This window comes from Heterodontus francisci, chromosome 24, assembly GCF_036365525.1.
Source record: "Heterodontus francisci isolate sHetFra1 chromosome 24, sHetFra1.hap1, whole genome shotgun sequence".
NCBI lineage: Eukaryota > Metazoa > Chordata > Chondrichthyes > Heterodontiformes > Heterodontidae > Heterodontus > Heterodontus francisci.
In genome coordinates, this window is record NC_090394.1 from 59,269,674 (window position 1) to 59,291,602 (window position 21,929).

At 41.5% G+C, this 21,929-nt stretch overlaps 1 protein-coding gene across 3 annotated transcripts in view; it reads right to left on the minus strand.

Annotated features, from left to right (window-relative positions):
• Nucleotides 1-21,671, minus strand: part of mfsd1l (major facilitator superfamily domain containing 1-like) — a 32,413-nt gene extending 10,742 nt beyond the window's left edge. For 2 of the 3 annotated variants that reach the window (XM_068056859.1, XM_068056861.1), the window contains exons 1-9: nucleotides 21,583-21,671; nucleotides 19,313-19,368; nucleotides 16,561-16,704; nucleotides 13,523-13,681; nucleotides 11,479-11,594; nucleotides 9,588-9,688; nucleotides 8,807-8,918; nucleotides 3,368-3,505; nucleotides 774-913 (exon numbers count right to left, since the gene is read on the minus strand). In XM_068056859.1, coding sequence (XP_067912960.1) covers nucleotides 774-913; nucleotides 3,368-3,505; nucleotides 8,807-8,918; nucleotides 9,588-9,688; nucleotides 11,479-11,594; nucleotides 13,523-13,681; nucleotides 16,561-16,704; nucleotides 19,313-19,368; nucleotides 21,583-21,629 — 1,013 coding nt within the window. In that variant the 5' untranslated portion in view covers nucleotides 21,630-21,671. The remainder of the gene's footprint in view (nucleotides 1-773; nucleotides 914-3,367; nucleotides 3,506-8,806; nucleotides 8,919-9,587; nucleotides 9,689-11,478; nucleotides 11,595-13,522; nucleotides 13,682-16,560; nucleotides 16,705-19,312; nucleotides 19,369-21,582) is intronic. The other variant, XM_068056860.1, reaches the window with a different exon arrangement.
• Between the last annotated feature and the right edge of the window lie 258 nt (nucleotides 21,672-21,929).

The window sequence follows — 21,929 nt, forward strand, 5'->3', positions numbered from 1 at the left end:
AAATTGCAGATTTAGCTTAAAGTTTACAAATTTCTTCACAGGTCTCCTCAAACCACATACCATTCCCCAGCTAAGAATGTGCAGTCAACCTAATTCCACATTTTTATAAACAGCTATTACAAATTGTCTAAGTGTGGATAGACAAGACCCAGTCACTGATTTATTTTCCTTTCTGTTAAGGGAGCAAACAGCCTCTGTTCATGATTCTCTTATGGCCATCATAGAGATAGTATAGTCATGATATAAATTGAATAGCAGAACAGGTTAGAGGGGCTGAATGGCCTACTCCTGTGCCTATGATGAGGTATTCGCCATGTGAGAAGCTGCAAGCATAAATATTCAACCAGCCATTGGATGACAGTACAGGGTGTCAACATTCTGCGCTATCATTTCAGATATCCAAGTCTAGTTTAACTGAGCAAATTGTGGATCAAGTCATTTCAGCCAATATAGGACTTGATAAAAGGGGAAATATATATCACTTCACCCTTAGTAATTGTTTTCAATTTATGCTTCATATTGCACAATTGTTATTAGATATATCAAGTGCATTGGGCCTCCATTGATTATAGAGAAGTTTCACTTTCACTGTACAGTACAAGTAATCAACTCCCGTCAGTATGGAGCAGAATCTCAACTTGCACAAGTAGCGGGAGGGATACAGATAACAGAAAACACAGAAATAATAGTTAAAGTGAAAGGTACACATTTCAGATGGCAGGCGACAATACATATTGTACTTTATTGTGGGCAATTTAAAAAAAACTGCTCACCTGGATTGGTTTCCAAGGATCTGCCCAACTATCAAGTTACAAAGGCCAACACCAATCATTTGCACCGAACCTGCAAGCCCCAAAGCTGTTCCAACATTTGCCTGAGGAACTACCAGGAAGATTGATGGCCATAGACTTGCCTGTGGAAATAACAACTTGTTTTTATACAGCCCATTTAATGCGAAACATCCAAGCCACTTCATGAAAGAGCTATCAAAGTTGGTCACCGAGCCACATAAGCAGATATAGGGTAGATGACCAAAGGTTTGGTCTAAAGAGGTAGGTTTTAAGAAGCTTCTTATAAAAGGATAGAGAGGTTTAGGGAGGGAATTCCAGAGATAGGGACTCAGCAGCTGAAGGCACAGCCACCAATGGTGGAGGTCAGAATTGAAAGAAGTTACAGAGATAGGGAGGGGCGAGGCCATGGAGGGAGGGATGGATGGCTTAACTGGAAGTGGGAGCAGGTTAGCGAACACAGGGGTGATGGGTGAGTGAGACTTTATGCCACTTACCTGTGTAAATAATAATCAGGAAATGACACCCGGTATTTCATTACTGTGAGCCAGCATAATAATCCCTTTCTGCCCACACCCTTCAATTTAAACCAAAGTAATATTTAATAACCATGCAAGATGTAATCTGCAGATCATGGGATAATATTCAGCCCATATCAGAATGCTGGGCACTTCAAAATGAAAGAAAATCTGGTTTCTGAATTATTCTTAGTCCCAGCAATTTTCAGTTATTTTAACCTTTTAAGATATGAAAACAAATGATGCTTCCATGCTGTCAACTTGTTATAAATCCCCATGTTTACATTTATAATGGAAACTGCCCATGTAAACTTATTACAATGTAATTGCACATCTCCAGGGTGCTGCCATGACACCACTAGCAAGAGGGTGTCATTGCAGTGTGACATGTTTACATAGGCAGCTTCCATTATAAATGTGGATACAAGAATTTACAACAGAAACATAAAATAAGGAATGTATGGCTTTAAAACAAACACTAAATTACATGTACAAATCTTGCTTCAATTATCACATGAACACTAAATCTGCAACATCATGGGAGATCCACTGATATATATAATTCTTAAATATGAGAAGGAATGAAATTAGATCAAAAATGTTTGCTCCCAATTGTATCATGACAAAAACAATCCAAATTCACACATTAAAAACACAATGAGTATTTCACCAGAGCTTTATAAGAAATTTCTGGACAGCATTTGGATAGATGTTATACAAGAAATTAAAGCAAGTATCACCAACAATATCCCTTTAAAATCGTTACTGGAGGGATCGGAGGCTCCTGGCAGTCATTTTAATCCAACCCTCCGTCTTGGAAAGACCCCTGAAACACCTACTTTGCATTACTAGAATCATTTATTCAGTATGTTAACCAGACAATTGTTTAGCTAGCTTGGTTAGAAGACCAGTGATTAAACTTAGTCATGATAGCTTGAACCACATAACCATTCAGGTAGCTTGAAGAATAATGTTTTCAGCTCTGGAGCATTATATGTTTCTTAAAACTTATTGAATGTCTAAGAAAATACAGGCTGCTCTTTCCCAAGAAGAGATTGGCGAGCAGCCGTGGAGCACAGCCATGAAGATCATAATATGCTCCACAGTGACCCATGTCTGGGACCAGGCATGAGTACATCATGATCAACAGCTTGTCGACAATGGCATGGGAGCTGAACAAAGAAATGTTATAAGTCGCCAACTTGGACTGAAGTAACCTTTGGGCAAATGAACTTTCACCTGCCCTGTCCCACTGTTGGTAGTTTTCTATTGGCCCCTTCTAATGAAGAGATACGGGGAAGCAACCTGTATGGGTTAATGCTTGCTAATCATCATGCATCATTCTCTATTATAAGAATGAGCTCAAACATCATGCTCTTGGGTACAGAAATAGTGCAATTATGACACAGCCTGGAATAACTGCGTGGATGTCAAAATACTACTCCACTGAAACACAACCTGGGTGAGCCTCAGCTTTGTTACTTAGTGTTAGATCGCCACTTGTTGTACTGTAACTAACTCTGTTCTTATCGCAAATAAAGTACTCAGCTACAAAAGCAAAAATACTGCAGATGCTGGAAATACTCAGCAGGTCAGGAGGCATCTGTAGAGAGAGAAACAGAGTTAACCTTTCAGGTCAATGAGCTTTCATCAGCGCCTGTATGTGACCTTTCCCAGAGACCCTTGCTGTTGAACTTCAGGTTATGCCATTTTTGTGGCCTCCATAACACAATGTTATAGTACTTTCTTCTAAAGGAGATAAACAACAGGCAGTTAATGCTCAGCTAGGTTGATCACTCTCTATGTGCTTTCTTCACAACTGTAACATCTTGAGGCCAATACCTTCTACAGCATTAGCACTCGTTGCATAAACTAGCAGAATTTTTTGAAATTGTAACTTTTCTTTTGAAGGGGGTCTGATGGCAAACTCCTTTATTAAAATTGATGCTTTAGGTGGGTGATGGGGATGAAAGAGCAAGTCGGGGGTGGGGGGGGGGGCGGTGGAAATGAAAAGCAGTTTACTTATCAGCAGAGAAAGAAAAATAAAAATCAACACCTTACAGCAGCAAATGAGTAGGTGACTCCCAACCATATTGTAGACACCAATGGTGGTACAAAGGTGAATGCCAGCAGTGCGAAAACTGGGAGCGTCAACACAGCACATGCTGTGGCGAGTATTCCTCTCAGGCCCACATTGTCCTGAAAAAGGTCAAAAGAACATTTAATGGATAAATAAATCAAAGAGAACTTTACAGTAGTTGAGACAAGTGATGGGAGCACCCTGGGTCAGACACATGACAAGGCACGCAAACTAATTCCTTGAAGTTTATTTTCTGTTTGATTCAAGTTATTCTCAGAAAACACATTTTCTATCCTCCCAATTTTTAGTCTTTACAATTGTCCCCATTTTAGGTTTCTACTGACATTTCCTATTTTTTTCTGAAAGCATGTAACCAGCTTTTTAAAAATTCATTCATGGAATGTGGGCGACATTGGCTTGGACAGCATTTATTGCCCATCCCTAGTTGCCCTAGAGAAGGTGGTGATGAGCTGCCTTCTTGAAATGCTGCAGTCCTTGGGGTGTAGGTACATCCACAGTGCTGTTAGGAAGTTAGTTCCAGGATTGCGACCCAGCGACAGTGAAGGAACGGTGATATAGTTCCAAGTGAGGATGGTGTGAGGCTTGGAGGGGAACTTGCAGGTGGTGGTGTTCCCAAGCATCTACTGCCCTCGTCCTTCTAGGTGGTAGTGGTTGCGGGTTTGGAAAATGCAGTCAAAGGAGACTTGGTGTTTTCCTGCAGTGCATCTTTTAGATGGTACACACTGCTGCCACTGTGCATCAGTGGTGGAGTAAGTTAATGTTAGTGGATGGGGTGCCAATCAAGCAGGCTGCTTTGTCCTGGATGGTGTTGAGCTTCTTGAGTGTCGTTGGCGCTGCACCCATCCAGGCAAGTAGAGAGTATTCCATCACACTCCTGACTTGTGCCTTGTAGATGGTGGACAGGCTTTGGGGAGTGAGGAGGGGAGCTACCCGCCGCAGGATTCCGAGCCTCTGACCTGCTCTTGTAGCCACAATATTTATATGGCTACTCCAGTTCAGTTTCTGGTCACTGGTAACCCCCAGGATGTTGATAGTGGGGGATTCCTAGGAGCAGGAGTAGGCCATTCAGCCCATCGAGTCTGCCCTGCCATTCAGTACGATCATGGCTGATCATCCACGTCAATGCCTTTTTCCCACACTATCCTCATATCCCCTTATGTCATTGGTATTTAGAAATCTGTCAATCACTGCTTTACACATACTCAATGACTGAGCTTCCACAGCCCTCTGGGGTAGTGAATTCCAAAGTTTCACAACCCTCCGAGTAAAGAAATTTCTTCTCATCTCTTTCCTAAGTGGCTTCCCCCTTATTTTGAAATTGTGTCCCCTGGTTCTAGACTCCCCAACCAGGGGAAAGATCTTAGTTGCATTTACCGTGTCTATCCCTTTAAGTATTTTGTAGGTTTCAATGAGATCATCTCTTTCTTCGAAACTCTAGGGAATACAGCCCCAGTTTCCCCAATCTCTCTTCATAGGACAGTCCCACCATTCCCGGAACAAGTCTGGTGAATCTTCGTTGCACTCCCTCTATGACAATAATATCCTCCCTAAGGTAAGGGGACCAAAACTGCACACAGTATTCCAGATGCAGTCTAACCAAGGTTCTATACAATTGAAGCAAAACTTTACTACTCCTGTACCCAAATCCTCTTGTGATAAAGATTAACATACCATTAGCCTTCTTAATTGCTTGCTGCACGTTAGCTTTCAGTGACTTATTGACAAGGACACCCAGGTTCCTTTGTACATCTATACTTTCTGATCTCTTACCATTTCAGAAATATTCTGCACATCTATTCTTCCTACCAAAGTGGATAACCTCACATTGTTCCACATTATATTCCATCTGCCACATTCTGGCCCACTCATTAAGTCTTTCTAAATCCCCTTGAAGCTGCTTTGCATCATCCTCACAACACACATTCCCACCTAGTTTTGTGTCATCCGTGAACTTGGAAATAATACATTTCCCCACATCCAAATCATTGATATACATTGTGAACAGTTGGGGCCCAAGTACTGATCCCTGCAGTACCCCACTAGTCACAGCCTGCCAACGCAAGAATGACCTGTTTATTTCTACTCTCTGTTTTCTGCCTGTTAACCAATCCTTAATCAAATGTCAGTATATTACCTCCTATCCCATGTCCTTTAATTTTGCTAACCAACCTCCTGTGGGGGACTTTATCAAAAGCTCTCTGAAAATCCAAGTATACTATGTCCAACTATTCCCCTTTATCAATTCTGTTCATAACATCCTCAAATAACTCCAACAGGTTCGTCAAACATGATCGCCCATTCATAAATCCATGTTGACTATGCCCAATCAGATCATTGTTATCCAAGTGTCCATTTGTCACATCCTTCAGTATAGATTCTAACTTTTTCCCTACGATGGATGTAGGGCTAACAGATCTGTAATTCCCAGTTTTCTCTCTCCCTCCCTTCTTAAATAGTGGGGTGACATTTGCTACCTTCCAATCTGCAGGAACCATTCCAGAATCCACAGAATTTTGGAAGATAATCACCAATGCATCCACTGTCTCCACAGCTACCTCTTTCAACACTCTGGGATGTAGACTATCAGGTCGTGGGGAATTATCAACCTTCAGCCTCATTAATTTCTCCAATACAACCTTCTTACTAATACTAATTTCATTCAATTCCTCATTCTCCCTAATCCCTTGGATCTCCAATTCTGGGAGATTTCTTGTATCTTCCTCAGTGAAGACAGACACAAAGTAATCATTTGGCTTCTCTGCCATTTCTCTATTCCCCATTATAAATTCTCCTGACTCTGCCTGTAATGGACCCACATTTGTTTTAGCCAGCGACTGTAATGCCATTGAATCTTTAGACGGTTTAGAATGGGAGATGGTTAGATTCTCTCTTGTTTGAGATGGTCATTGCCTGGCATGTGTGTCGCGCGAATGTTACTTGCCACTTATCAGCCCAAGCCTGGATATTGTCCAGGTCTTGCTGCATTTCTACACGGACTGCTTCAGTATGTGAGGAGTCGCAAATGTGCTGAACATTGTGCAATCAGCGAACATTCCCATTTCTGACCTTAGGATTGAAGGAAGGTCATTGATGAAGCAGCTGAAGATGGTTGGGCCTAGGACACTACCTGAAGAAACTCCTGCAGCGATGTCCTGGAGCAGAGATGATTGACCTCCAACAACCGCAACCATCTTCCTTTGTGTGAGGTATGACTCCAACCAGCAGAGAGCACCCCACCCCCCCTCCACCGATTCCCACTGACTCCAGTTTTGCTAGGGCTCCAAGACGCCATACTCTGCCAAATGCTGCCTTGATGGCAAGGGCAGTCACTCTCACCGGACCTCTTGAGTTCAGCTCTGTTGTCCACGTTTGAACCAAGGCTGTATGTAATGAGGTCAGGAGCCGAGTGGCCCCAGCAGAACCCAAATTGAGTGTCAGTGAGCAGGTTATTGCTAAGCAAGTGCCGCTTGATAGCACTGTCAACGACACCTTCCATCACTTTACTGATGATTGAGAGCGGACCGACCGGGTGGTAATTGGCCGGGTTGGATTTGTCCTTTTTTTTTTGTGTACAGGACATACCTGGGCAATTTTCCACATTGCTGGGTAGATGCCAGTATTGTAACTGTACTGGAACAGCTTGGCTAGGGAGGAAATAGACTGCTGCAGAGCCAGATCTGGTAATGGATGGCACCAGCAGTGCGCATTAGATACATTCAAGTTTGCTCCCTTTGGACTAGTAAGTGATGATGGGAGCACCTTACCAGGGAGAACAACCAGGATGGGAGACAGTAACGTTTTACTGGGGACAAGGGCAAAAAAGGTGGAGACGACAAGTGTTTGAGCAGTTTTACAGCTGCAGAAGTATCGTGGCTAATGGAAGGCCAAAGACCCAGCAGTTGTCACACTGAAAGTGCCATCTTAAATGACTCAGGGAAAGAGTGTTTTCCATCAGGAGATGCAGAAGGAAATAGAGTAGGGAGGGTATAGGTGGATGCGACTGGTGATGGATATAAGGAAGTGGTTAGAGATGGCCACTTCTGTGATCGAGGCTATGAAAGATGAGGCCACGAATATGGGTAGGAGGCAGAATTTTCTTTTGGGGAGGGGGTGGTGGTGAGAATGCAGATTATTTGGATAACATGACACTCAAGCCATGCAAAATCTAGGTCCAAATGTCCAATAGGAGATGCCCAACAATCCTGATGTTTTTACTGATACAAAATATTCTTTTAGGGTAGTGGGGAGCTCCATCTGCTGGTCAAACCCAGAACTGCCAAAACGCAACCATGAGTTTTATTAATTTATTTACTATTCAATATATTGACTGAAATTAAAGAAATGATTTAATTGTGCAATAGCCAAAGAACAGAAGGTCAAAATTGAACAATGCACTCCAGCATCCACTGACATATTGCGATCATTCTTGCATTTCACAAACCAAATTTATGAATTGGATCAGATACAACATCTGATGCACATGGTACTTCAGGACTTAGTATGATATTAACACTCCATGAGCGTTTCAAGCAGCCTATACTTATTACCGAGCAATGATAAGAGAGATCACTGACAATGCACATTTTCTAAACAATAAATCACAGACTCCAATGGCAGAGCACAATTGCTAAGGTTATACTGAATATCTACTGAGACAGAGTTGAAATAATATGCAGTGAGACGAAGTGGTCAACACTTCATGTCTTTGATATTCCAAGTCCACCATTACCAGGGACAACAGATCACTGCTCTACCCAAGTGTATTTTGATTTGATACATTTCATTTATTCCTAATTGACAATATTGAAGACTTTGTGGTTAAGGTAAATTATTCAAACATCACCACTAGAAACGGTTAATTTTCAAAATTAGATTAACAACCAAAACTGATTCCCTGATTGGAACTATATCAAAAACACATTATACAAGAACTGGGAATATTAAACAGGAGATTGCAACTCTGTTAAATGTAGTTATCAGTTTTGAAAGTCAGTAAGCCTTCACCTGCAATCCCATTGTAAAAATTTAGTGTTGCATGTATAAAACTGTCAGTACAATTTGCAATAAAGATTCTTAAACTTTCCTGTCAAATTATTTATTTGCTGTGTGATACAGAAAATAACCACTATTATATTTTAATATAGGGAAAAGGGACCCCATCATTGATGGAGTGCGATTCAGATCTCTCTCATCATCCTCGGGTATATGAAACTACTCCAAGATTGTGCATTTCGTTCACCTTTTACCAAAGCCACACTTTAGATTAAAGCTCATTCCAAGTTCTATCCAGATCTATTTCCATCTACAATAGGAGATAGCTAAACACCTGCAACCAGGGGATCTCATGAGTCTAGTGAACACAAACTGCTGTGAGGTGGGATAAACCAGACTGTACTCACAATGAGGATTCCAGCTACAGCAAGTAGCACCAGTGAACAGTCGTAGACAGCACCAGTGATATAGGAGGCTTCCTGCTGACTGTACCCAGAATATTTATCCTGAATAAACTTGCTGAAAAAAACAAACAAATGTCCTCATCACATTTAGATCAAAGACGTAAAGCAGAGACAATTTTAGTAAGCTACATTTGGTTTCCATGCTTCATATTTTTAATAAGTAGTCCTGGAGACTGTAACAAATATTTAACTGGAATTTCAAAACAGAAATAGAACAAAATTGGTTTTGTGTCTTGTGTTCCTCAGATTAAAGCTCCACTCTCATACCAACAGCGGAATCATACTGTTGAAATAGTACTTTGAGGGCATCTGCCAGTACCATTTTAACTCAATGCCCCTGTCAAATATTCTGGCAATATCCACAGGCCAGGTTCATAAATGAAGAATGGATACTTGGCCGGTGTGAGAAGGTTGCTGGCACTCACTGAACCATAAGAAAGCAGGACTGACTACCTTCCTCCTGAAACCCTGTGAGCTCCCAAGAGCAGCTGGGAAAATGCAAAAAACATTTTAAAAAGAACACTCCCAAACAAAAAAGCAAACTGTTCATATTCCAGGTTTTCCCATTATAGCGAAACTTATCTACCAAGGGCTGCACTCTTGTACCATTATGGAGCACTATTATTGAGGCAAGGAGAGGGGTGCAAGAAGAATAGAGAAAACTCAATACTTCCACTAAGAGTACAGTACTATCATGTTAGATAATAGAATGAACCTTTCTTACCTGGCATCAGCAACAAAAGGAAAGATTCCATTATAGAAGAACATGATGGTGAGTACTAGCAACCAGTAGCGAAGAGACAAATAGCGAATATCCTGGAATTGCTGAGAAAAAGAGGAACGAAAAAGGTAAGACAACAGGATCATGTAGACGTTGGAGGCTAAAGTCAGTACAGGCTATAAAATCTTATAGATCCCTACTTCCAAAAGATGTACTTCAGAGATCAGGCATTACGCTCCATTCCAGCTGGTTACAACAGATACTTAATTCCAAGATAAATATACGAACATATATACATACGAATTAGGAATAGGCCATTCGGCCCCTCGAGCCTGCTCCACCATTCAATAAGATCATGGCTGATCGGTTTCTGTCTCGAATTCCACCCTCCCATCTACTCCCCGATAACCTTTGATTCCCTTACCTAACAAGAATCTATCTACCTCCGCCTTAAAAATATTCAATGACCCCGCCTCCACCACCATCTGAGGCAGAGAGTTCCAAAGTCGCACAACCGTCTGAGAGAAAAAAATTCTCATCTCTGTCCTAAAGGGTGACCCCTAATTTTAAAACGGCGCCCTCTAGTTCTGGACTCACTCACAAGAGGAAACATCCTTTCCACATCCACCTTGTCAAGACTGTTCAGAATCTTATATACTTCAATCAAGTCTCCCCTCACTCTTCTAAACTCCAGTGAAAACAAGGCCAGTCTGTCCAACCTTTCCACATAAGACAACCCGCTCATTCCAGGTATCAATCTGGGCGGCACAGTGGTGCAGTGGTTAGCACCGCAGCCTCACAGCTCCAGCGACCCGGGTTCAATTCTGGGTACTGCCTGTGTGGAGTTTGCAAGTTCTCCCTGTGTCTGCGTGGGTTTTCGCCGGGTACTCCGGTTTCCTCCCACCACCGAAAAGACTTGCAGGTTGATAGGTGAATTGGCCATTCTAAATTGCCCCTAGTATAGGTAGGTGGTAGGGGAATATAGGGACAGGTGGGGATGTGGTAGGAATATGGGATTAGTGTAGGATTAGTATAAATGGGTGGCTGATGGTCGGCACAGACTCGGTGGGCCGAAGGGCCTGTTTCAGTGCTGTATCTCTAAATAAAATAAATAAACCTCCTCTGAATCGCCTCCAACGCATTTACATCCTTCCTTAAACAAGGAGACCAAAACTGCACGCAGTATTCGAGATATAGTCTCACCAATGCCCTGGATAACTGAAGCATAAAATCCTTACTTTTATTTTCAATTCCTCTTGTAATAAAGGATAGCATTCCATTAGCCTTCTTTTAATACTTGCTGGACCTGCATTCTAACTTTTTGTGACTCATGCACTAGAACACCTAGGTCTCTCCGTACCTCAGAATTCTGCAGTCGTTCCCTGTTTAAGTAATACTCTGGTTTTTTTTATTCTTCCTGCCAAAATGAACAACTTCACATTTTCCCACATTATACTCCATCTGCCAGATTTTTGCCCACTCACTCAACCTTATCTATATTGGTCTGCAACCTCCTTATGTCCTCTTCACAACAGACTTTCCTACCTATCTTTGTGTCATCTGCAAATTTAGCTACCATGTCATCACTCCCCTCATCTAAGTCATTGATATAAATTGTAAAAAGTTGAGGCCCTAGGACAGACCCGTGAAGGACTCTACTTGTCACGTTCTCCCAATCAGAAAAAGGACCCATTTATGCATACTCTCTGTTTTCTGCCAGCCAGCCAATCTTCTATCCATGCCAATATGTTACCCCCTACACTGAAAGCTCCTACTTTGCACAATAACCTTTTATGTGGCACCTTGTCAAATGCCTTCTGGAAATCCAAGTACAATATCCAAAATACAAACATTTTACAAAAGACTGAATTCCCAACATCCTGAAACTACGCACCACTTTCTTGGATTCCTGCTGTAGGACACTGTCCAGTCCGAGTTGTTTTATGCCAACTTTATCCAGGATGCTAACAGTGATGGCTGACAAAAAGCTAAGAACACATAGCAATGTACCTGAGAAAATGAACCACAGGAAAGATTACGTTACAAGCAGAAACTGCACAAGACACGAAGCTCAGATGGTCCCACCAGTAACGGTCAGACCTTTCTGTAGCTGTGTGCCACCTCTTGCATTTATAATCACACCTTTTTAAAAAAGAAAACAGTAAGGTCCCAAAGTCCTTCAGAACCTTAATCAAAAAATGGACACTAAACCAAAGGAGATATTAGCAGGAGGGGCCAAGAGCTTGGTGTAAGAGTTTTAAAAGGAAGGAGAAGGAAGAATTTAGAAAGTGAATGCCAGAGCATAGGATCGAGGCAACTGAAGCCAATGCAGGGAGACAGAAGGTTTATGGGGGTGGGAGGGTATAGGGTGGAGGAGGTAGGTCATGAAGGGATTTAAATTTAGTGAAGAAAGGATTATGCCAAAAGGTAATAACTATCCAGGTACCTATTTTTCTCCTTTCTAAAGTTGAAGGTAGCATTAGAACTAGTGGGTTTCTGGGTGCACTAAGCATTAAGCTTATTGCAGTCAACAACACTGTTAAAATCTTTCGCGTTTTCCTCTGCTACTTACTAACATTTATATAGCATCCTTCACAACCTCAGGATGTTCCAAAGCTCTTTACCGTCAATGAAATACATTTTGAAGCGGTGTCACTGTTATAATGTAGGATAGCAAGGGCCCACAAACATCAATGGCCAGCTCATCTGTTTTAGAGGGTACGGAGGAGATTTACAAGAGAGAATTTTAGCTATGAGGGGAGATTGGATGGGCCGGGTTTATTTTCTTTGGAGCAGAGGAAGCTGGAGGGAGTTTAAATCGGAGATCTATAAAATTATGAGGGGCCTAGATAAAGCTGACAGGAATGACCTATTTCTATTTTCCTTGGTAGAGAGATCAATAACCAGGGATATACATTTAAAGTAATTGGCAGAAGGATTAGGGAGAGTTGAGGGGAAATTTCTTCACCCAGAGGGTGGGGGGGCGGGTCAGGAACTTAACGTCTGAAGGAGGCAGAAACCTTCATCTCATTTTTAAAAAAAACTTAAGATACACACGTGGGCTACAGACCAAGAGCTGGAAAGGCGGATTAGGCTGGATAATTCTTTTGGCCAGCACGGACACAATGGGCTGAATGGCCTCCTTCTGTGCTGTAAATTTTTCTATGTTTCTAACTCCTTGTTCTTCTCGGAATGGTACCATGCTATGGAATTGGCAGCAGCCAGACAACAACCACAGATATCATGCGCAAACTTCATTCAGGATCAGTAAGCAGCTGCATGTTTCAGAAAATCAAATATCAAGGATACTGAGCAGAATCTAACAACATTGGCACATTGCACTGGCACTCTCATGCGAGTAGAGGGTGGGGGAGGTTTGTGCTACTAAATCTCTGTGCAAGGCAGGGAGAGAGAGAAGAGAGCAAGGCAAAACCAGAGGAAAGTGTGATCCTGGGATATTCTTCCACACATCAGTGTAGACAGTTCCGGAAGAGCACTACAAAATCACCAGTACCGGACTGAAGGATTGTTTTTCGGGGGGGGGGGGGGGGGGGGGGGGGAGGTAGGTGGTGTCAATTTTGCAACACTTTGAGCTTTGCTGTAGGTCAGGAAGTCATTAATTTGTCTGTTTCTAAGCATAAGATCTGCACCAATATTCAAACTGGTTACTGCAGAATGACATCCAATGAATCTGCAGAACTGCAAATATGTAACTAATATAAGCATTAGCTCAAGAATATAATCTGGATAAAAGCAATTAATACATCACACTGACTTAGCATCTCTAACCAGTGTCGAGCATTTAGATTGACTCCCATAATAGTAAATAATCAACACGCAATCGATTCAACCTTTCTCACACCCACAAAGACATTTTTTCATTTCCTTGTCCTTAAAAATTTCAAAACTCCTCACCCCTCCCAAAAATAGACTTTTACCTCCCCAAAGCGTCCAGTGAATCCCAAAACTCTTCTCAAAGTATGGGGTTAAGAAGAAGTTGAGGACACTGCCCAGACGGGAGGTGGTCATCGCCAGCCCAAAAGCCAGTGACAGCTCCTTACCTTTGAACCAGAAAGCAATGATTCGGTCCTGAACAACTGGGGGAGAAACAAAAAGCATGAGTGACACAGCTGTTCCAAAAAAAAAAAGTTACAATTCGCAAATGCATAACCCAGTTTAAATCAGAACAAAAACAAAATACTGGGGATGCTGGAAATCTGAAACAAAAACAAAAAATACTGGAAATACTCAGCAGGTCAGGCAGCATCTGTGAAGAGAAAAACCAGAGTTAAGGTTTCAGGTCTGTGACCTTTCATCAGAACTGGTAAAAGTTAAAAATGTAATAGGTTTTGAGCAAATGAAAAGGGGGGGGAAAAAGAACAATAGGGCAGGTTTTTGTATATTCGTTCGTGGGATGTGGGCATCGCTGGCCAGGCCAGCATTTATTGCTCATCCCTAATTGCCCTTGAGAAGGTGGTGGGGAGCTGCCTTCTTGAACCACTGCAGTCCTTGGAGTGTAGGTACACCCCGCAGTGCTGTTAGGAAGGGAGTTCCAGGATTTTGTCCCAGTGACAATGAAGGAACAGTGAAATAATCCCAAGTCAGGATAGTGTGTGGCTTGGAGGGGAACTTGCAGGTGATGGTGTTCCCATGCATCCCTTGTTCTTCTAGATGGTACAGGTCGTGGATTTGGAAGGTGCAGTCGAAGGAACCTTGGTGAGTTGTTGCAGAGCATCTTGTACATACTGCTGCCACTGTACATCGGTGGTGGAGGGAGTGAATGTTGAAGGTGGTGGATGGGGTGCCAATCAAGCAGGGTGCTTTGTCCTGGATGATGTTGAGCTTCTTGAGTGTTGTTGGAACTGCACCCATCCAGGCAAGTGGAGTGTATTCCATCACGCTCCTTACTTTTGCCTTCTAGATGGTGGACAGGCACTGGCAAGACAGGAGATGAGTTACTCGCCGCATAATTTCCAGCCTCTGACCTGCTCTTGTAGCCACAGTATTTATGTGGCTGGTCCAGTGTGTGATAGGGTGGAAGACAGGTCAGATTAAATGACAAAAGGTTTTGTGGTACAAAACCAAGGGGAGAGATACAGTTCCAGGTTCAATTTCTGGTTAGCTCTGCATTACCCAGGTAAAGCTGGGGCTTAACAATTGGTTTCAGGAGCTGCAGACATTGTGGGCAGGAGCAAAGATAATAATTCATCGAAAATTTCCATTCAAGGATTCCTGCTGTCAAAAGTCTGTATGCGTGGGTCAGGAACAGATAGGGCAAGACTCAGATATACTGCCACCATTACCCAACTCCCTAGATACAACAGTGTCCTGATTTTCAATGTCTAAGCTGATACATGAAGAATGATCACTTGAATGAGGTAACAGAGGACTGTCAGCAACTTTGGATACGTACCCCAAAAATCAGTGGTTGGCACAGAAACCATTGCTACTTTGTTGGGAAAAATTTGAGAAATATTTGAGGCAGAGAAAGATACAAAGTGTTGGGGGCAAGAGGGAGGTGGTGAGATTAGTTTTGATTGCTCAAAGGTTATGTTTGTACAACTTAGAAACACAGATACTGAATGGAAAACTACTAACTGGAACCCAGGGCACTAGGGCAGTGGCTTTGGATGCAGTGGCTTATTCCCACACAACTGCCACTGGGGAGCAAGTAGTTAGGCACGTTTTTCATGACATGGGCCATATGGCCTCCTCCTGTGTTGTAATGTGAATAGTTCGGAATCTCCCAAAGCAGGTTCTTTAGTAAGAATCCCAATGCAGACAGAGTAAAACAAAAAGAAACCCGATGGGAGACTAATCCTCAAGCGGTCTGAAAATATGTCAAAAGTGTGCAGTCTAGTGATCTGGAAATCACATCACTAACCTCCAACAGACAAAAAACAAAATCCAGGCAATATATATCATCTGTAAAGAGAAAAGATAGATTAATTTTTTGGGTATAATTTGTCAGAACTAGCACAGTTACAGGCAAAATGCTAATGTCAGTTTTATTTACATAGATGATGACTGACCAGCTGTGCTTTGCCTGTATCATTTTCTTAGGGTGGGAGGTTATTCCAGATTTTCAGCAGTGAGAGGTATTTTCCTTCCTCACCCTGCAGGACAAATATTCAGCCTGCCTGCAGCCAGGAAAAGATAACAGGCAGCTTTACCAGAGACAGTGTTTAAATTGTTTGCTATGCCACCTCATTTGCCCAACAGCATTTCCCACTAACCTCTATTTAAATGTACTAAGCATATCTTATACAGATACAGAAGTCACACTGGCTGCATCAGTATCCTTGGAATTCATACACATCAAGTTTAGTCCTCCCAAAGATTTAGATTTAAACCCATATTCGAGGGATGTCAGTCCCAGATAAGACATTTTCAAATACTTGACTTTGTTAAAAGATCAGGGTTATTCCAATCAGTCAGCAAGTTTCTAGTATGGGCCTCTTAAACTTGGAAAACCCACCCATTAAAACCATGAAGTCTTTCCAATCGCTACTAAACAACACAAAGAAGGGCAGCATATTTTGCGCGCAACTACAAAGGAACTACAAGTCCTGACAAAGGATTAAACTCAAATGTTAGCCCATCTTCTCTCTTTACAGATACGGTGTATTGCCTAGACTTTTAAAATTTTCTCAATTGCCAAGTGCATGAGACAGGCTTAAAAATACAATTACTATATGAACAATGACGTAAAAATAAATATCAATTGTAGTCATGACCCTACTAAATACCACATATTTGTGCACATCTTTTCAAAGTGTAACTTCGCACTTTCACACATACTTTCAGTTATTCTCTCAGGAAGAGAGGATGCAAATTGGCTCAAAAAAGTAATTAACATGTATTGTCCTGGATAGTGAACACTGAACTATTTTGACACATTTAAAAAAGAAATCAGTACTATGCTCCTGCCTATTTATTTCCTAGTCTATACAGTTAGGTTGAAACTGGTACTTACTGATGAGTGATCCATTGCTTGAGCCAAAGAGAAGTCGGCCAATAAGCATCAGCGGCAGTAGGAAACTTGTACCCTTGAAGTGAGATCCTAAAGCAAAAGTAGCTGAGCCTATCACAATAAGGATGGAGAACAAGAAGATCCCAACTACAGGGGGAAATAAACAAAACTGGTTTCACAAGAGAAAAACTCAGAACATTTAAATCATGATTAAAACATAGGACAAGAAAAGCCCATTCAGTCCATTAATGGTCATACGTCTTGTAGACTAACTCTCCAATCTTAGCAATCAACGTCACCCAATACTTTTGCTTTCATCGCCCCATCTGGTTTATCAGTGGGTAAAACGGGCGCTAGCTGGCTGTTTTACATTCATTCAATTTTCTTTTTGATTGAAACCCCTGATATTTTCCTGTTTGTCAGAAAATTTGGTAAAGTTACATTTAGCTACGATAACGAGTTCACTAATTGTAGACTATAAAAGCAGGATCCCAGTCAACGCTTCCCCGCAATGTTTTCTCTGGTAAGCAAATGTTATGATCAGTTTTTACCTTTATTATATTTTGATACGGCTTCCCAAGATAGGCATTAATTTGTCCAGTGGGTAGTCAAATCATACAGGTCAGAAATATCCTCAGTTTGATCCATGATCAATCCTAAATTAGCTTAACTCAACCACAGTGGCACAATTGGTTTTAGTGTATCCAAGTTTTAAGGCAAGGGATTCCTGGCATCTACCTACAACATGTCGCAGATTATCTGAACATTTATGGAGTTTATAGTAGTAGCGTATGACGCTGGAATCATATGACAACCATCTCAATTGATAGGTTCAAAGCAAGTCAGCTGACATTAATTAGAAACTATTTTTCAAGGATCACTTTCAATAATTCTTTTACACTGTGTGCAGAGAACTCACCTGGAATGGTTAGTACTCTGTGGACCATGATTCCTATTTGTAAGTATACAGACATAATGGCCAAGATTTTGCAGCCAGTGGTGAAGTGATGGCTCTTGCCACTAACTTTGAAGAAAGCTGCTCACAAAGATCTAATGATCTCTGTGGCATGGATTTCCCCTTTCCCAATGTTTATTTGAATCTGAGGTCAGTGATGTCATCAAGCATCATTGAAGTATTCTTGCAGATAGCAAAACAGGAAGCTAAAATGCACTGATTATCCTTCACTTTTTAAATATCATTTTACAGAGTGAAATAAATTATTTGGACATCCCCATGGGATCAAGGTAAAAGCTGAAATATCAAACTTTAAAAAAATTAAAAATGCTGAATTGTCATAATGAAGAAATTTGATGTTCCACAAATATTAGATTAGTTTTTCAAGGTCAGGGAGGTTCCTCAGCAGTAATTAAAAACCCAGTTACACATCACTCAACAAGCTGTAACCTTTTCAAGGGTTTTTGAAGCAAGACCAATAGCATAAAAAGGGCAAGTTCTCATCAATTCAGTGATTTCTAATTCATTGCGGTCTGGGGACTTCAATGGTGCACCCTATAAAGAAACACAGTCACTGGCAGCAACTTCTGGATTTTTGTGTCTAACTGCGCATGTGCAGACTCCACAAATTGCATCAGTTTCAGAGGAGTAATGATGGTGAATTCTGATAGTTTTTTTCTTTATTACTGCAAAGTCCAGGCTATAGACTTCCTTGTACTTTATGGTCGATATTAACAAAAGCAACAAGTTAATTTACTTCTGAACATATATAATTTGATTCATCGACTCAATTGATCCAATACTGTACATAAAATGCCAGTGCATTGGTGCAAGGAGTCATATGGACAAACAAGTTCCATTGACAAGTTGTTGCACTTTCGGAACCCAGCTACTCTGGAAAAGAGAAGAGTCCTTTTGTTTGGATGGTCATCGTCCTTAAGAAAATTGCTAGAGATCTTGGCTCTGGCGAACAATGAATCATTGGAATAATACAACCAGCAGTGCACTGTATATTGGTGACAGGTGCCAGCTTGAAAGGAGTCAGCAGCATAGATGTTCAAGCCAAATCATGAGTCATGCCAGTAACAGAGGAGGTTTGGAACTCTAGTTGTAGGAAATTGCAACGATCCTTGAACACCTAGGCTGGTAAAGCACAAGTGGCAAGCACACAGCTCCTCAGACATGTCCACGTAACCGTGACATGGTCTCTACACACAGCTCCATAGGTAAGCATGTGTCTGCTGAGCTCTCTTTCAACACAGGCGTGCTGGCTTCCACTCTCTTCCTCCAGCTCTCAGTAAAACGTCTTTTAACAGTAGATGGTAAAAAGGAACAATAAGAGGCAAAAACAGAAGGGTACATTAAAATGCAATGTAACCGGAGAAATGCAATGCCAGTAAGCCAAAAATGACCAAGACAAAGGTCAGAAAAGATGCACAATTAAGTCAGCCAGCGCAGTTGTACAATGAACAAGTGTTAGATGCGAGAGACCAGCGATGATATTGCACCATTGGCGTGAATGGCAGGACATTCCAAAACATAAAAGTCCCAAATTACAGCCCCCAGATGCTGACCGAGTAGGGAAAACTCTGTCCTGGACTTCCCCCTACTCACTTCATCCATCAGTGCATGGGTAACTGTTTTTAAAAGTCTGATATCATCATCTATTTCCAGGGACTAGGAGAATTCATTGCATATCTGGAACGCTATGTAGAGTGGCAATTCTGATCTGAAATAACTTCTACCAGGCTGAGGTATTCCAGGTTACACTCTGATGCTCATGCTTGTCTTCAGACTTACCGCAATTTCCCACTTTGTCTATGAGGAAACCAGCCAGTATCACCACCACGGCATTGCTATGGGAGAGAAAATAAAATTAAGGAATAAAACACAAAAACCATTTCTAGGAATTTTGTGCTGTTAATACAGGAATGGAACTCATCTTCATCCTCCCCTCCCTTTCTTGGCACCCAGTTGGACTGCTGGGCTATTGAAGATCATTTTCAACCCTTTCATCTTTGTGGCATCCTACAATATATACCTCGGCAGCAGAGAAAAGAAGCTAACTGTTACAATCTCTGCCAATGATGTCCTACAGCCAGCAACTGGGGTATTAAGAGGGGCCAATGCCAAACCCCTGTTAAATTTACTCTGCCTTCAGACTCGGCCACTGTTTTCTACTTAGTCCAACAGGTCAAAGCAAATGGCATGTAATGAGTTTAGTGCTTCTGTGTCTGTAGAACATTGGGTGTCATTCTGATACTCAGGTAATCAGAACCACCTAAAACTAGCATGAGGATTATTAATTGCAACAATGAAAGCTGAGCCTCGGACAGAAGATCACATACAGTATTGATTTTACAAAACATGCTCTTCATCAATCCAGAAATTATGTCTCAGTTGGAAAAGACAATGTGTAACTGAGCTGTTAAAAGCAGAAAGCCCCAGTTCAGCTAATTGAATAGAGGGTGACATTAGGGAAAAGACAATAGAGTCCTTGAGCTAGAGGAAAGGAAAATAAAAAGAAAAACTGTCTGAAGTTCCTGTTCCTAATTACTGACTAATAACTACTGCTGGAAATTGCAAGTGCATGGGAAATGTGCAGGTTAGTGAGGGTGAATTGAAGTCAACGATGATGCCCACATAATAAATGCCCACATGTTTGAACAAACTGTAGACACTCTCCATTTAGGCTCACTTTAAGAATGAGAAAGCTACCATAGGGTGACAAGATACCAGAGGGCAACAAATGCCCATTGAACACTATCTCTTGATAAAGGGATAAGGGAGAAAACAGTAAAGAAGTCTAATAAGAGGTCAGATAGGAAAGGAATGCCAAGTCATTGGGTACAGAGTTAATATTCCAAACGATTTCAGTAATTTCGTACTAATGGATGCTTCAGGGAAGAAGTGTGGGAAAAAAGCGAGTTCAAGGAAGTTGTAGTCACAAGAAATTCGACAAACAAGGTTGATATATTAAGTCCACCAGTTCAGCAGAACAAAACACACCAGATTAGTTTCCATGAGTCTGATAAACTTTTTACTGGCTTGATAAGACCAATGAAGGCTGGACAAATTTACTGTAGTTTTAGAATAGGAGTAGCCAGGAATAGAGTACTTTACAGGTATCCACTACTGCCATGAACTATGGACTTTGTAGCATGATTATGTTTTAAAAACTGTGATTTTTAAAAGATTAAGATAGAGTCAGAAGTCTTGTGACCTCATCAACTCTGCTTAAAGACAAGACAGGACGCTTGGTTACCAGAACAAAGATCCCAGATTAAAACCTTTTTCTTTTGAAAAGCAGAGACTGCGGGGTTAAACCCCTGAAGAACAATGGGTTTCACCCTCCCAGACTCTCAGGTTGTAAACAAGAGTCAGTGATTGTGATGATGTAAATGAATGGCAGCTGCTAACACCTGGAAGAACGGAAAGCCCAGGTGGTTCTGATTCCAGATAAATTCAACAGCTTTTCAGAAGGCAGACAGGCTGCAAGAAGGAAGACCAGTGGCAGCAGCCTCAAGAGCTGGGGGGAGACAGGGGACACACGACCGGGGGGGGGGGGGGAACAAAAGCTGAAGACTTGAACCTGTGCTGAAAGTTGAGGTTTGCAGGGAAGTGAAAGACCAACACGAACACCAGGGATCATCTTATTCAGCAAAATCCAGGTTGAAAATGCTCAGAAGGACATTAAATTTGAGAAAGGTGTGGGAGATCCAACCCATTGCAATTGGGACTTTCAGCTGCAAATATTTTGCTATTAAGGAGAACTGTGTAACATACAAAATGGGTGTGAGGGTTTTCCAAGTGTTTTATTAAATGAGGAAAACACCTTTCTCTGAAATTTGGGGAATCAGCTACTTACAAAGTACTATGCAGTTCATGGGGATTTTTTTTTTTTAAAAAAAGATTAGTTCTAATAAAAGTCTTAGAATTTGTCATCTTGTTGGGTAATTCTTGAAATTGGTCTGGGGATTTCTTATATCGTATTAACACTACATAGAGTCAAGTTCAACCGTAGAGGAAAAGACAGTTTTACAGTGTGTATGTTAGTAGAGACTACTCACGTCCATGCATAGATAACATAGAGAAGGTTGTACTGCTGTGGGGTCATTCCCAGTCCCTCCACACAATCTGTTGACCCATTGGTTACAGTAGAATTGGGGCAAGTGAGATTCTGGAAACATAGAGGCCACAAAACAGTGATGCAGGTATCAGGACAAACCTATGCTCTTATAACCCTAAACATTTCATAGCCTTGCTGCTTAATATCTGGTCTTCAGTCAGAATCTCTAATCATCCACATCAAAAAAAAAATCACTTAATCTCCATTGGGACAGGCTTAATTCACATAGCTTCAACAGTAATTTCCCAGCACCCAACTCAAACAACTGAAATTCTGAAAATCTACGAA